The sequence below is a fragment of the Neovison vison genome, chromosome 4 (genome assembly GCF_020171115.1).
Source record: "Neovison vison isolate M4711 chromosome 4, ASM_NN_V1, whole genome shotgun sequence".
NCBI lineage: Eukaryota > Metazoa > Chordata > Mammalia > Carnivora > Mustelidae > Neogale > Neogale vison.
Window position 1 is genome coordinate 163,246,657 of NC_058094.1, and position 15,158 is coordinate 163,261,814.

The 15,158-nt window shown below is 41.7% G+C and overlaps 1 protein-coding gene across 2 annotated transcripts in view; it reads right to left on the reverse strand.

Annotated features, from left to right (window-relative positions):
• The window catches only part of SLC25A13 (solute carrier family 25 member 13), a 182,065-nt gene that overhangs the window by 20,508 nt on the left and 146,399 nt on the right, over window positions 1-15,158 (reverse strand). For both annotated transcript variants that reach the window (XM_044246082.1, XM_044246081.1), the window contains exon 14: window positions 14,088-14,228. In XM_044246082.1, the coding sequence (XP_044102017.1) occupies window positions 14,088-14,228 (141 nt within the window). The remainder of the gene's footprint in view (window positions 1-14,087; window positions 14,229-15,158) is intronic.

Below are 15,158 nucleotides of genomic sequence, written 5' to 3' on the forward strand. Positions count from 1 at the left end.
AGAGTGAGGCCCACGTGCCTGGGATTTGAACAGGGTGAGTTTCAGTATCTTGCGGAGAAAAAGCACTGGTGCCAAGACCCGTTATGAGATTATGTCACTGGTGTTAAAACCGAATGACCCAGCCAACAACTGGAGACTTGATATCGGTGACACTGAAATTACTTCAATTTGAATATGAAATATCAAAACCTATTATTTAGTTTCTTTAGTCTGGGGACTTTCAGGATACTGGCTTCTCCTTAATTTCATTGCAATTCTAACCAAAGCGTCTTGGTGACTCAAGGGTTTTTTCTTTTTTTGTTTTGTTTTGTTTTTGGTAGGAAATGCCAGTCCTGTGTTGGTTCTAGCTCTCTACTGTTCTATCGTACACTGCTTTGCCATCAAGGATGCTCACATTTAGACAGGCTGGAATCCAGGAAGTGGCACAGAGTTTTATTACATGGAATTGTAGTCTCTGAGCATGTCGCCTTCACAAAGCTAATCTATAAAACATGTCCCACCTTTTCAGTTTTCCTTTCATTTCCTTTCTTGCCTTCTTTCTTCTGACATCTCCCCACTATCTATTTGCAAGGTTCAGTCTGTTTTTACTCTAAGCGTTTCTACCCTGGAAATCGTAATATATGTATTTACTGTCTTTGTTATCTCCTTCCTCCAGTGTAATACATGCATTTTATATAACTTACATTATAAGCAACCCCCCCATCTTATTGTCAAGTACTTTAATTCTAGCTTTAAAAATATGAGCAACTGTAATTACCATCACACATATATTTAAATTCACACAATGCTATTTAGACTAAACATATACCACTCTTTGCTCCTCATTCCTTGCTACGTCTCCAAACTGTCTGGATCACTTTCCTTCTACCTAAAGTACATTCTAGAATTTCCTTTAGTAAGGGCCTGTTCATGGTATGCATTTTCAGTTTTGCTAGTCTAAACAATGTCTTTATTTTATCCCTGTTCCTGGAAGACACTTTCACCGAGTATAGAATTCTAGGTTGAAAGGTTTTTCCTCCACACACTGAAAACACTGTGCTGATGTCTGACTTTTACTATTCTGGATTTTTAAGTTGGTTGTCAGTTCACCCATTCTCCTTTGGGGGCATCTGCTGTTCCTTCTGGCCATCTATGGACTTCCCAGCAGTCTTGGTATTCAGCAGTGTCACTGTGACATCTTAATCTGGATTATTTTTATTTATCCCACTTGTGATTTGTTGTGCTTCTGAATCTAAGGACTGATAGCTTTTTAATGGTTCTGGGGAATTTTTAGATATCATCTCTCCTTTCCTTCTGGTTTCCTTTTATACTTATGAGACCAGCTCATACTTTCCTCTGTCTCAATCTCTCTGTTCTGAGTCATTCCCTTATGTTCTAGTTCACTAATTCTCTCTTTAGCTATGTTTAGTCTGTTCTTAAAGCCAGAATTTTGAAATGTTTGGTTTTAAAGTTTAATCATTATAAATATTTCATCCCTTTTAATCTTTTAAAACAAATAAAAACATTCATTTTATATTTCTGATAATTTTGAAATTTAAATCTTTGTAGGTTTAAAAAGCTGCCTGTTGTAGGTTTAAAAAGCTGCTATCTCTTCTTAAAGTCCCTTGTTTCCTTGTGTGACTTGAGATTTTAGACTATGAGCTGTTCCTTTTCCTTGGAATAATATCTGTGGAAACTCTGAGGTCTGGGCTGAAGGTGGGCTTTATTTATTTATTTATTTTAAATTCTAGTTAGTTGACATACAGTTCAATATTGGTTTCAGGAGTGGAGTTCAGGAGTTCATCATTTACATATAATGCCCACTGCTCATCCTAACAGGTATGAAGGTGGGCTCCTTTCTTTCTTTCTGTTTTTTTTTTTTTAAAAGATTTTTATTTATTTATTTGTCAGAGACAGAGGGAGAGAGAGCGAGTGAGCACAGGCAAACAGAAAGGCAGGCAGAGGCAGAGGGAGAAGCAGGCTCTCTGCCGAGCAAGGAAGGTGGGCTCCTTTCAAGAGAACTTGTGTTTGGGGGCGCCTGAGTGGCTCAGTGAGTTAAGTCTTTGCCTTTGGCTTGGGTCAAGGTCTCAGGGTCCTGGGATCAAGCCCTGCATCGGGCTCTCTGCTCAGCAGTGAGCCTGCTTCCCCCTCTCTTTCTCTGTCTGCCTCTCTACCTACTTGTGATCTGTCAAATAAATAAAATCTTAAAAAAAATAAAAAAGAGGGGCGCCTGGGTGGCTCAGTGGGTTGAGGCCTCTGCCTTCAGCTCAGTCATGATCTCAGAGTCCTGGGATCGAGCCCCACATTGGGCTCTCTGCTCAGCAGGGAGCCTGCTTCCTCCTCTCTCTCTGCCTGCCTCTCTGCCTACTTGTAATCTCTGTCTGTCAAATAAATAAATAAAGTCTCAAAAAAAATTAAAAAAAATTTGAAATAAAAAAGAGAGAACTTGCGTTTGTTTCTGTCAGGTACCTAGGGGTACTACCAATTCAAGACTTTGCCAGCTTGAGAGCTTTTTTTTTATCACCCGAGAAATAGAAATTTAGCAATGCAAACCCGTATGAGACAAGCTTAGAATTCCAAATTATTACCAAGAGTGGGTCTTCCCCTCTCTCTTCTCTCTCCCTCCAGAACCAAAGCAATTTTCCTTATAGTCCAGAGCGGTAAAAGAGAGCATTTTAATTATACCCTTACACAGAAGGGTTGGCTTACAATTATAACCCTTTGAAGTCCAGCTTTATGGAAGAGGAATTTCTTTAGGACCAGGAATTAGATACGGCAAGAGTAGTCCCTAAAGTAGAGACGTGAAGGATGCACTCAGTCACAGGACTGCTCAACAAGCTCAGCACCTAACAGTAAGTGCCTTGCTTGCCCACCTGAGTTATACCCTTTTCTTTTAGACTTAGCACTCTGGGCAGTATGTGGCTGTCCCCTGGGACATCAAGAATTAATGCTCAAGTTCAGGTGTTTGGCAAATGCCTCGAGCCAAAGCCAGCCAGCCTTAGGGTTCTGCTTATCTCACCTAAATTTTGGCTTGAATACTCCTGACTAGCTTATGAATCTGAAAAGGCTTTTACAAAATACACTAAAGTATATTACCCAACATTTTTCATTGTTTTCAATGGGGTGATCAGCTCAAACATCCTATCTGCCAATGGTCAGAAACCCTATGAGGAAAACCTACTGCCTTAAAGAGATGTTCAAGCTGGCTTGCTCTTGATACATTCCTTTGACAAGTTTCCTTCAAAATGTGCAATATTATACACATAGCACCCCCTGATAATTCCTTTTCCACTTTTTCTCCTTGACGTACACTCAATGGAGGCCATCTCTCTTGCACTGTCAACCACTACGGCTGATCACCTAGTCAAGCCTGGTTATCATCCTCATGTTCCACCTTTCTACATGCAACTAACTTCTTGAAGAAAATGACTTTTCAGAGAAGAAGTATTAAAAAAACAAAAAACAAAAAACAGTCAAAATGTACCATCTCTGGGATATCTGGGTGGCTCAGCTGGTTAAGCATCTGCCTTCAGATCAGGTCATGATGACTGGGCCTGGGACTGAGTCCCACATAGGCCTCCTTGCTGGGGCAGGGGGCGGGGAGGGGGAAGAAGTCTGCCTCTCCCTCTGCCTGCTACTCTCCCTGTTTATGCTCTCTCTCTCTGACAAACAAATACATTTTTTTAAAGTACCATCTTAATATGGATCTATATCTGAATTCTGCCACTTCCTACCAATGGCAGGACACTGTTGGAACAAGAATACAGGTTTTGGGAGTCAGAAACCTGAGCTCAGAGCACTGCCCTGCCACTTAGCTATACATTCTCAGTATTTCTGTACCTCAAATTCCTCATCTATTAAATTTAACTTCTTAGTGACATGAGAATTTAGATCCAATGACTAGCATAAAGTACTCAGTATAATACTTAGCAAAAGGAACTTCAATAAAAGGTGATGATATAAAGGTCATTACCATTAGCAATGAAAAGCACACTGTCCTGTTGCAGCAGAAAATGAAATAGCTAATATAGTCTTTAAACAACTTGCTGCTGAAGTATTACTACTAGATGGTTTCACACCTGAATCACAGTAGAGTTTTCTATTTATCAGGCTAAGAGCCAATCTTTAATTTGGCAAAACACCTAATCCTAGGTTTGTACTGGCTTGCTAAATTGATCAGACCCCATAGGGGAATTTTTGAGTGTCACACAGTGTATCTCCTTAACTTTACAGTCAATAAACATTTTTTTTAAGATTTTATTTGACAGAGATCACAAGTAGGCAGAGAGGCAGGGAGAGAGACAGAGAGGAGGAAGGAGGCTCCCCGCTGAGCAGAGAGCCTGATGCGGGGCTCCATCCCAGGACCCTGAGATCATGACCTGAGCTGAAAGCAGAGGCTTTCACCCACTGAGCCACCCAGGTGCCCCTGTCGTATACTCTTTTATATCTGAATTTTCTTCTTTTAAAAACTATTTTGCCTACTAAAATTGATATTTAAAAAACATGGGGCACCTTCATGGCTCAACTGGTTGTGACCAACTCTTAATTTCAGCTCAGGTCATGACCTCATGGTTATAAGACTGAGTCCCATGTTGGGCTCCGCACTGGGCATAGAGCCTGCCTGGGATTCTCTCTGACCCTCTGTTCTCCAAACCCTCTTTTCCTCTTTTAAAAAACAAAACAACAACAACAACAAACCAAAAAACCTTTATGGCACTAATTATTAAAGAACTATGGCACTACACGGTTATATTCTATCCCCTCCCTGAGCACTGGTCACTTTGAAGGCAATGATAGCATATTCATCCTTGTAACTCCAGCTCCTAGTAGAGTGTCAGCCCTCAAAAAATATTTGATGGACAAATGGAAAAATGATTTTTAAAAAAATGAATAATTTTCCAGTATTTTTTATTTTCTTTATGAAGTTTAAAAATTTTAATTCAATACAGTTCACATATAGTGTTAGCTTCAGGTGTACAATGTAGTCATTTTCTAATATTTTTAAGAACATTTTCTAGCCCTCTTTCAGCACACTCAACTCCCTTGGGTAGTGTTTTATAAAAACAGTATTTTTCAAGGTTCCTCCTTTTATTTCCTATTCTAAAGTCCAAAGAAGAATGCCTGAGCTAGAGACAGCTGTTGACCACACATCATCAGAAACTACCCAGGACTGGGGCAGAGTGGCAGGAACCACGTATTTCTACAAGGTTATCCATTAGTTGACATCCCATAATTTAAAATTAATAATAATACATCATACAAACTATGAGCTAGTTTCTAATTTATGTCCTTCACATGCATTATTTTCGTAAATCCTGACAACAATCCTATGAACATGTACACACTACGACTCTCCTCTTTGATGCACCTAGAACACAGAGATAGGAAGATATAAAGTCTTTTTCTTTCCAGTTTTTTTTTTTCGTTAAGGCAACCTTTAAGCATAATACGGATAATATCATATGACTTCCAATATTATTCTCAAATTCTCACCATATTAGATAAAAAACCTGGACCCCTTGAGGTATTTGACATCCTCTTCCAAACTTCAAAAATTCTGCCTTTTAATAAGATGTCCAAAATGTGCATATCCGTGGAGGGTATTTTTGACAAAGCCATCAGGAAGGCACACCAACAGCTATCACTTGGAACAGCAAAAGCAATACGGCCCCGCTGCCAGGTTACCTGGGGCTTTTGGTACAACATAGGAGATTCGTGGTTGCTACTCTGCTTAACATAGGAATTTAAAAAAATAAATAAAGGGCCCTTTTGCCTCACAAGGGATAAAATAACTTTAATTTCTACAATTTAAAGAGCTGACAGAAGATCTAACATGTTCTTAGTCTAAAAAAAACAAAACAGAGCAAAGCGGAGTCCTTCTCCCAGGATAGCCACCGGATACATATAGCGCTGGTTACAGAAAACCATCAGAAAGAGCAGCTACCTGCCCCGGCCTCAGCCAAGCCAAGTTCACAATGCTTAGCGCTGTCTCAACTCTCTCCACTTCCACTCTCACTGTCATGACGACCCCAAACCTGTCAGCTATGGCTCCCTGTCTGCACTCAGTATATAACTCTGTGGTCAAACTTCTCCCAAACAGCCAGCATGTGCTCTCTCCTATCTGGCTCAACAGACCTTTATGTGATAGCTCAGGTTTCAAAGAGAGACTGGACTGAGTTAGCAATTCAGTCTCCTACTTATTAAAACGTCTGTGACCTTAGACAAATTACCCAAACCCAACAAGACTTCTTTGCCTTGGTGGTAACTTGGGAGCTTAAAACAAAACAAAACAAAACAAAACAAAAAAACAAAGAAACCTCCAAAAAAAACCCCACAAAAAACACTACTATCTGCCTCCTTGGCTGTAGTACGAATTAAATGACACGACATAATATAGAGCTTTAAGCACAGGGCCTGGCACAGGTAAGGGCTCAGTCACACGACCTCCAATGTGTGTGTGTGCCATTATGCATGGACACGCATTCTCTCTTTCTCTCTCCTAAGCCTGGGCTCTGTCTCTACTGCCTCTCCTGAAATCCTAGCACCATATTCGATCTTGCTATCTTCAGATGCTTCAAATCCTTCTGTCTCTAGAGACTCTTTTTCCTCTCTGTCTATAGTTAGCTATAGTTCTCATAACAAAATTGAAAAAGGCAATGAATCTCTCAACCTCCTCTCTCCTGAACATCCTTCCACTCCTTTTCTTCAAGTTGCTGTACTCTTTTTCTTCTTTTCTTTCACAGTAAAATCTTTAAGCTGAGTGGTCTGTAGCTGCTAATATTTTCTCATATAGGTTTCTACTTCTGCCATTCTACTTAAATTGATTTTTTAAAAATAACTGCTGACCTCCATCTTTAAGTTCAAAGACCTTTTTTCTTGGGCTTTATCCTGTCTGGTCTCTGTTGCACTTAATACCACTCACTGCTACCCCCCTCCTCTGTACTTTATCCCTCCACCAACGCCTACTAACAACAATTCATTTCAGTTCTCCACCTGAGAGCTGCTTCTATTTTTTTCCATCCATTCTTCTTTTTGCCACCTAGATGCGGGTGGTCTCCACGTTGAATCACTGGTGTCCCATCGGCTTGGAGATATTACCCACTCTCCTAGTTTCACACATGCATATGACCCTTAAAAGAGCCTTTCGGGTCCCCAGCCCTCTGACAAGGTCTGACACGGCTTTGGTTTTACACTGAGAAAGGCAGAGCAGGGCAAACACCACACAGGGAGTCAGGAGACAGGCTCTCGTAGCCCTACCCCTGCCTACTAAGTCACCTGGGTAAAACTAAGATTTTGGGGCTTCTCATCTCAATTAGAAAGGTAACACCAGATAGAAGGTCTTGTGAAGTTTTTACAGCTTCTTAAGTATCAGAAAATTCTAAAGTTTACTGTATCCAGGTGCTCAAGCCAGAAATCTGGGAGTCACCTTTTAATCTTTATTTTTCACTTTGCCACACTTTCCAAGAATTTATGAGATGGATTCTCAAACATCCTTCAAATATATCCCATCACTCACTGAAAATAAAACTTGATACAAATATATATATATATATGGCAAACATATCTAAATTTTAAACTGATAAAAAACAAAAAACCCCAAACATATCCCCTCTATCCCTCTATCTCCACCATCATTTCCCACTATCCCCAGCCTAGATCCTCCTCACAAGCCACCCACCTTCAATCTTAAGCTCCTACATGGCATGTCCATACTGAAACTGAATTATCCTTCTTCAAACACTATCCTGATCACACCTTTTGTCTTTGCCTTCCACTGGTGAAAAATGACTCCTCCTTTAAGGCTACCTCCCTTTCGGAAAGCCTTTCTGTCCTTGCCACTGAGTCAGCCCCACTTCCCCAGGGACCGCGTTGTACACTCCCTGACAGCCCTTCCCAACTGCACACATGCTGTATTCCAAGGATCTTTTTACCTGACTGCTCCATGTGATGGTGAACTTCTTAGAAAACCATGCATTTTTGTTTTATCCCCAGTGCCCAGTGCAGAGCTTGCTAGGTGAAGGAATGGAAGACTCCAGAAATGCGAAATCAAGCTCTCAATCAGATACTTTCTTTACATTTGATTGATGTCCCTGGTACCATAATCTTTGGTCACTACTTGCCAATTTACTCACTTTCTGCGCTCTAATATCCTTGTTTGTCACTTGGGAACACCTGGCTTTTGCTTGCCATTCATTTGCTCAACAAGTATTTATCAAATGTCTATTTATGTGCCACAAACGGTTACAAACAGCAGTGAAAAAGCTAGCTCTCTGGTATCAGAGCATACTCTAGATGAGCAGACACAAACACACAACCACATCTAAAACCAGCAGATGGTACTGGGTTCCCTGAACAGAACTGGAAGACGGCACTAGGGACAGTGAGCGACCTGGCTGTTTTCCCGAGCAAGCCTCTGCTGACCTAAGACGTGAAGGGAAGAACCTTCAGGCAGAGGGAGTGAACTTGGAATACCTGAATAAAAGAAAGGCAGCCAATGTAGCCAGAAGAGGATGGTACAAAATGGAGGGTGGAGAAGATGGGGCCACCGGGGAGGAGCTGGGACTCTATTTTAAAGTGCAGCAGGAACCTGCTAGATGGTTTTCCATCAAGGACCACAGTTTCTGTAGGGCACACTTATTTCTCATTTCCTCTGGTTTCTGCTCAAATATCATCTCCTCTGAGAGGCTCCATGGATCACCCTATTAAAATGTATCCCCCCCCCCCAACATCCCATCCTGCCTTGGCCCTTCTCCACTCACCTGCCTCCTTTCCCTTCTGATGTCAGAGATTTGCGGGTTTTTAAAATTTTTTATTTATTTATTTTTTTTTAGTAGAGCTGACACAATATTACATTAGTTTCAGGTGTACAACATAGTGATTCAACGTCTCTGTATATGCTGAGCTCACCTCAAGTGTGGCTACCAGAGGTCACCACACAACCCTACTGCAGGGTCACTGACTCAATTCCTTATGCTGTGACTTTTATCCCTGCAGCTGATTTGCTCCATAACAAGAAGCTGTGCCTCCCCCTCTTCTTCACCCATTTTGCCCATCCCTCCGCCTCCCCAAAAACAAAAATCTGCTTTCTTCAAGGGTGACTTTTTCTACCCACCAACCCCTGAGCAGGGAAGGGACTCCTCACCTACCAGTCAGCTTTCAGCAGAAGTATGTTGAATGCATTCCCAATCAATTAATCTGATTACACTTTAAACAGATCAATTCTGGGGACAACAGATTTAGGGGAGTCAAGAATCAAAATGAATAAGCCCATGAGGAGACTTTCACAGAGGCCCAGAGGAAAGACAAATGTGGGAGGTACAGGGTGAGAATCAGCAATGGAGAGGCTGTAAAACCATGAAGTGGCCCTCGGTGTTAGAAAATTCGCAGGGCACCCCTGTCCCCAAGGGCATGACGGGTGGGGCCATGAACTCATAAAAATAGATATTTTTAAAAACGTTATTTTTTTTTTTAAGATTTTATTTATTTGACAGACAGAGATCACAAGTAGTCAGAGAGGCAGGCAGAGAGAGGGGGGAAGCAGGCTCCCTGCTGATCAGAGAGCCCAATGTGGCCAGGATCCCAGGACCCTGGAATCATGACCTGAGCCGAAGACAGAGGCTTTAACCCACTAAGCCACGCGGGCGCCCCAAAATAGATATTTTTAAAACTACTAAATTGAGTAATTATTCTTATGTACTCCTATTTTATCAAGCTCAAATTGCTAAACTGTTGTAATCTAACAAAATCTACTAACACTAAAACAATGCACATGCCCCTTGACCTAAAAATTTTAATTGCTAGGAACTTATCATTTGTATATACTCATAAAAATATGTCAAAATATCTCGCAGGGATATTCACCTTGCTGTTGCTGGCAATACCCACAAACTGGAAACAACAAGAACACCTATCAACAGGAAACCGCTTAAAAAAACTCTAGAAAAAATTCTACACAGCTCTTATATAAAATGAGGAAAGAGCTTTAAGGTAAATTGTGTGCATTTGAAACTCACATAACATTGTGTGTCAACTATAGTTCAATTAAAAAAAAAAGAAATACTGTGATTTAGAAATACTCTATTTGCATTAAAACACACACACACACACAGCAATGATATTGATCCAATATGTGATATACAGAGAGAAAAAGAGAGGAAGAAAGAATTGAGAAATACTGATGTAAACAGAAAGGTTTTCTTTTCTGAAGGGTATGTAATGAAGAGCGGTTATCCTCTGAAGAGAGGAGGAAACTGGGAGTAGTAGAGAGAGAATCTTTCTCACATGCGCTCCTGAATTATTTTTTTTGCAATGTGAACTTGTATTTTAACTTTTAGAACACACAAACAATATCTCCTGGAGACAACCAGCAGACGAAAGAGGAATGTACCCGATATAGCATTACTTGCTTTCTGATTTTACGGCCAGTAGCTCCAACAGCTCGTTCACGTACACTCCGTGAACGAACAGACATACACGACATGCACGCATGCGTATGAAGACTGTGTCCGAACACTGCTGAATGCAGTGGGACAAACGCTTTTGGTTAGAACACAGCAGACGCACAGCCCGAGGTAACCACTTTCCAAGGTACAGCTGATGCGTAACTCATGATTAAACAATCGGAAAGCGGCTGCCAACAATGCTTGCTGTCCTGGCTGTCAGTGCCTCACAGACCTCACGGACCTCACTGTCCTCAGAAAAAGAGAGAAATTGGTCCACTGCTTAAGGAAGCATCTTTGTAGCCTCTATCAGCCATGTTCCCATTTAATGTGAAATGAGGTTTCTTTCTCTTCCTACAGTGTAATCCATTCCCTTATCAAAGCTCTCTATTGCCTCCTATGAAAAAGGCACCATCCAAGAGAAGAGGGATCAGAAGATGGATACCACCTCCTTTTCAAGGACAGAATGTATTTTATTTATTTTACTTATGCTCCAGCGTCTTATGTAGTTAAACAAAATTATGTAGACCTCATACATTCTTAAGAAAGGTAGTGTATGTTGCAGGTTTTGTTAGAAACAAACAACCCCCCCCCAAAAAAACAGCAAAACCAACTACATTATATTCAAATAGCTCCTGCAGGGGCAGTTAATTATCCTGCCCTGACTTCAATCACCCACCTACTCTGCACAGGGACTCGATCTCTTAATGTAACCAAAAGAGGGGGGGCTTTGTTTGCAGAGTTCACTGTATCTGCTCTAAACTATTTCTAACCTCAGGAATGTGAAAAGTTTACCACAGACACTTTTTTTTTTTCAGTTGTAAATGTATTTCTAAAGCAAATATTCTAATTACCATTTACTGGGAAGTCACAGAATAGCCGGGCATTTTGCAAGTCAATTCAGGAGAAAAATAGGAAGACCGGTTAAGTCCAATTTAGGCGAGGTTAAACAGCAGGCCTAACCACACAGACAGAGCCACTCACTGAGCACTGCCCTGGGTCCCACATTGTCATGTTAACGACAGCAAACAGAAGACCCCAGGGCAGGAGAATGAAGATCAGCAGTCCACTAAGACCAGGACGCCAGTTCTCCCTCTCCCTTTTTAAAGACCCACAGGCAGGGACGCATACAAGTTCTAAAGTATTAGAACCTGGTCAGGTGCGTTTTTCTACCCAATGATGAGGAGAAACAGAAAAATCTTTATTACTGAAAAGCGCTATCCTGAAACAAAATCACATTAAACCATACAGAAATGCAAAAGCTGTGATGCCTGGACAAGGACGGCTCTTGAATTGCTAAATGACTTCTGATCAGGGAGGGTTGGGGGACAGTGAGTGGGGCCGGAGGAGAGCCAGTCCCCAGAAACAAAACTTCGGGATACTGTAACGGAGGATCCCGCTGACGGAGCGGAAAGGTGAACTCCGCTGAGTGAGGTCTAGACTCGGTCTTAGCCGATGCAGCTGATGACACCCATGACCTGCAAAAAGGATGAGACTGCCAACTCACTCTCCTGCACAGAAATCAAGTTTCCCGAAGCTCAAGGTGGTGGTGACCTCACTTGGTAATTACCACTACACCAAAAGCGGCGTTTTCTAAGAAGGCACCAAGCCCTGTGGAATGCCTCTGAACTAGATTAAACCACCGGGCTAGTAATTAAACCAACTTTATATGGGAGAGATCTCTTGCTCAAACTTGAGCGGTCCTGCTCATTTCAGGAAAGCAACTGCAGCACGGAAGTGGAAACAAGCCACCTCGGAGCCCCAGCGTCAGCACAGACACCGTCCTCGGCAGCCTCTGCCCTCCTAACTGGGAAACCCGGAGCCCTGCTCCTCCCCAGGGGCTGGAGAGGGGATTTCGGTTTGGAAATGCCGTGAAGGTGGAAAGGGCTCGCTCTCAGTCTTGTATCCTTTGCAGGTAGTTTAACAGTCTCCGTTTCTGTGTCATCAAACAAGTTTTTACCATTTTATCTTTCGAGACATTTCGATAGCAGTCATTGCCGTAGCGCCTAAGTGCTTTCCCCCGGACAGCCCGCTGAAGGACGGCATGGCGTCTTGTCAGAATGACGCGCTGCCACATTGTGTTACAGTCTGCAAGGAGCCTAAAAATTTAGAAAAGATGATTTTTCTTCAAATTTATCAATGCTATGCTTCGTGACAATACAGCGACGAGTTCCTTTGCAGCTGGATAATAATTTGGTAGATGAAATGGCTCTAACAGTGTTCTCCGCGGCACAATCACACACTGAGCATTTGAACTGCTACTTAAAAAACCGGCACATTTATTCCTAAACACCACACATGCCTAAATATAAAGCAAGGTTTCCCCCTAGGTCCCCAGAAAAGAAGGGGTCACATTATATTCAATTCTAACAAGTCTCGGATCAGGGGTTACTTTCCCAATCCCTTCACCCCGAGAAGTACAGAGTAGCATTCCGGGAAGGGCAAATTTGCTCGAAACGATGCCAGCTCTTACTAACACTGGATGCCTCCCAAGATCACCTGCAAAGCTTGAGTTTTTAAAAAAGGGTGAAAAACTCTTCCTGGGAGTCGGACGTCACAAATGCTGTTTTGGATGTCAAAACCAGGCACTGGAAGTTCCCTCTCAAAAGTAGTATCGGTTGTTACACTATGGGACCAGGTATGTCCACTAAGGGTGAACCGGGGAGAAGGGAAAAGAAACAACTGTCCTAATGTTTTGTGTCTGTAGGATAAAACTTCCAGGGATGACAGTGCACACAGAGCCCGAAAGTGCTTCACCTTGCCGGCGTGGGATACAAATGAACAGTGTCCTCCACGAGACCATGTGAATGGCGGATTCAAAAAGCGGTGATCAAAACACTGATTCAAAATTTTTACAAAGAGTTTGCACAGAATATTTCTTGATACATATGTACAGAAAAGAGTAATACCAATTTTATATGATGGAATTTTGTATATTTATGGGGAAATCAATGACAACCATTTTCTGTGAACATCTGACTTCAGGTTTACTTATTCCTGAAGCTTTACTTAGTCAAGTTGGTCACGGAAAACATTTTTTAAACCTTCTTACTGAAAAATGGTAAACACCTTATGTTTGATAAAGCCTTAGAGCTGTGCATATATGGAGCTAATTCTAACAGATTCCAATTCAACTTTTTAGGTAGAGGATTGTGAATAACAAATATCAAGAACTTTCTGAAAGCCCAGTTTTTGTCATTATTCCAAAAAACTTTTTCTAAATGAAAAATACATACAGACAGGGCCGGAATGTACAGGACCAGGAAATAAATTCCCCATCTGGTACAGGCTTTTCCTGGAACTGAGTGCTCAGCCTGTCTTCCGAGAAAAGGCACCCTGTGACGCTTCCATCTATCCTTCATAGAGGGCAGCGCTGGGAACTAGGGTTTTGCACCAGTAACAAAACCAAATCAAGTTCCCGCCATTGTTGCTGTTAAGGAGCTACGCAGCCATTCACCTCACAGTCAACCATGATCAGTGTATTCTGAGGATGGCTTTTTGACAGCAGGTGTGAAGATGCGCTATGGGTCCCAGCGGAATGTCTTCTTCAGGTACCAAAATGTGAGGAATCAATTTCACGCCAAGGAGAAGTTGACTTACATAGTTTGCCCCATTTGCTAATTTAGAAGATGAACACGGAACCTAATAATTGACTAAAAGGAAAGTTACCTTGTAGATCCCAAAGAACCCCAGGTCCCTTACGACAGACAGGGCACTGACTCGGGGACCAGTGGTGATCTCTCCAGCCACTTGCAAACGGATCTTGACGATTTCCAAAGGATTTGTGAAAATGACCTGGGAGCCTCCTGCCTAAAAGAGAGAAAAAGTAAAGATTTAGGACCAAAAAAGGGTAAGGGTAAGATGGGTTAGGAAGAGTGGAGGAATTACCCTTCACGGAGTGCAGAATATTCTATCTTCAAGAGTCTATAGTTTCACAATTAAGACAGTGACGAGTCTGATCAAAAATAGCGCTATTGCCAAGGAGACTTTGGGTACTGAGATCCTATTTCCCTCACTCAGAGGTTGAAAGAAGGAAAAAACCAGAGACCGATGTCTCCTGGCCTCACCAGTGTCTTCACATGGAAATGACAAAGATTCCCTGAAGCACAAGCAGCTGCCATCACAGGGCTCAAAGCCAAGGGCACAAAGGCAACAGAGAATGAAAATCAAAGAGTATCCAAATCAAGACACACTAACCTGCTTGTCAGAAAAGGAGGAGACAGGGTGGACACAGGTTCTCCCATGATGGACCTCCTGACTCTGGCAATGACTCAAGAATTGCCAGAGAACATGTAAACATAGATGAAAGCTATTTTTTCTTCTCTTAAAAAATCAGGTCCATCATCAAACACCCTTTTATGGAGTCGCATATTCTTATAATTTTATTTATGTATTACCTGTATAAGATTGCTCTTTTCACAGAAGATAAATGTCCAAGTAGTAAAAATATGCATTAAATCAATTATGGCCCAAACTTTGAGCAACGTGTGTTATTTCATTCCAGCAGTGACTGGGTGCCCCACCCCTGTGACCATCGGTGGAAATCTTTAAAGTGTACAATAAGGGAAATTTTAAGCTAGTTATTTCAAAGCTAAGCCTATATTTATTATAAGCAATTACATTCTTTCCCACTGTACTTCAACTTGTTATTCCTTGTCACACATACATTAAATTTTTATTTCATCCGCACTCAGGCTGACACAGGGTACAGTTCAGAATCCTGACTGCACAGTAACGTTA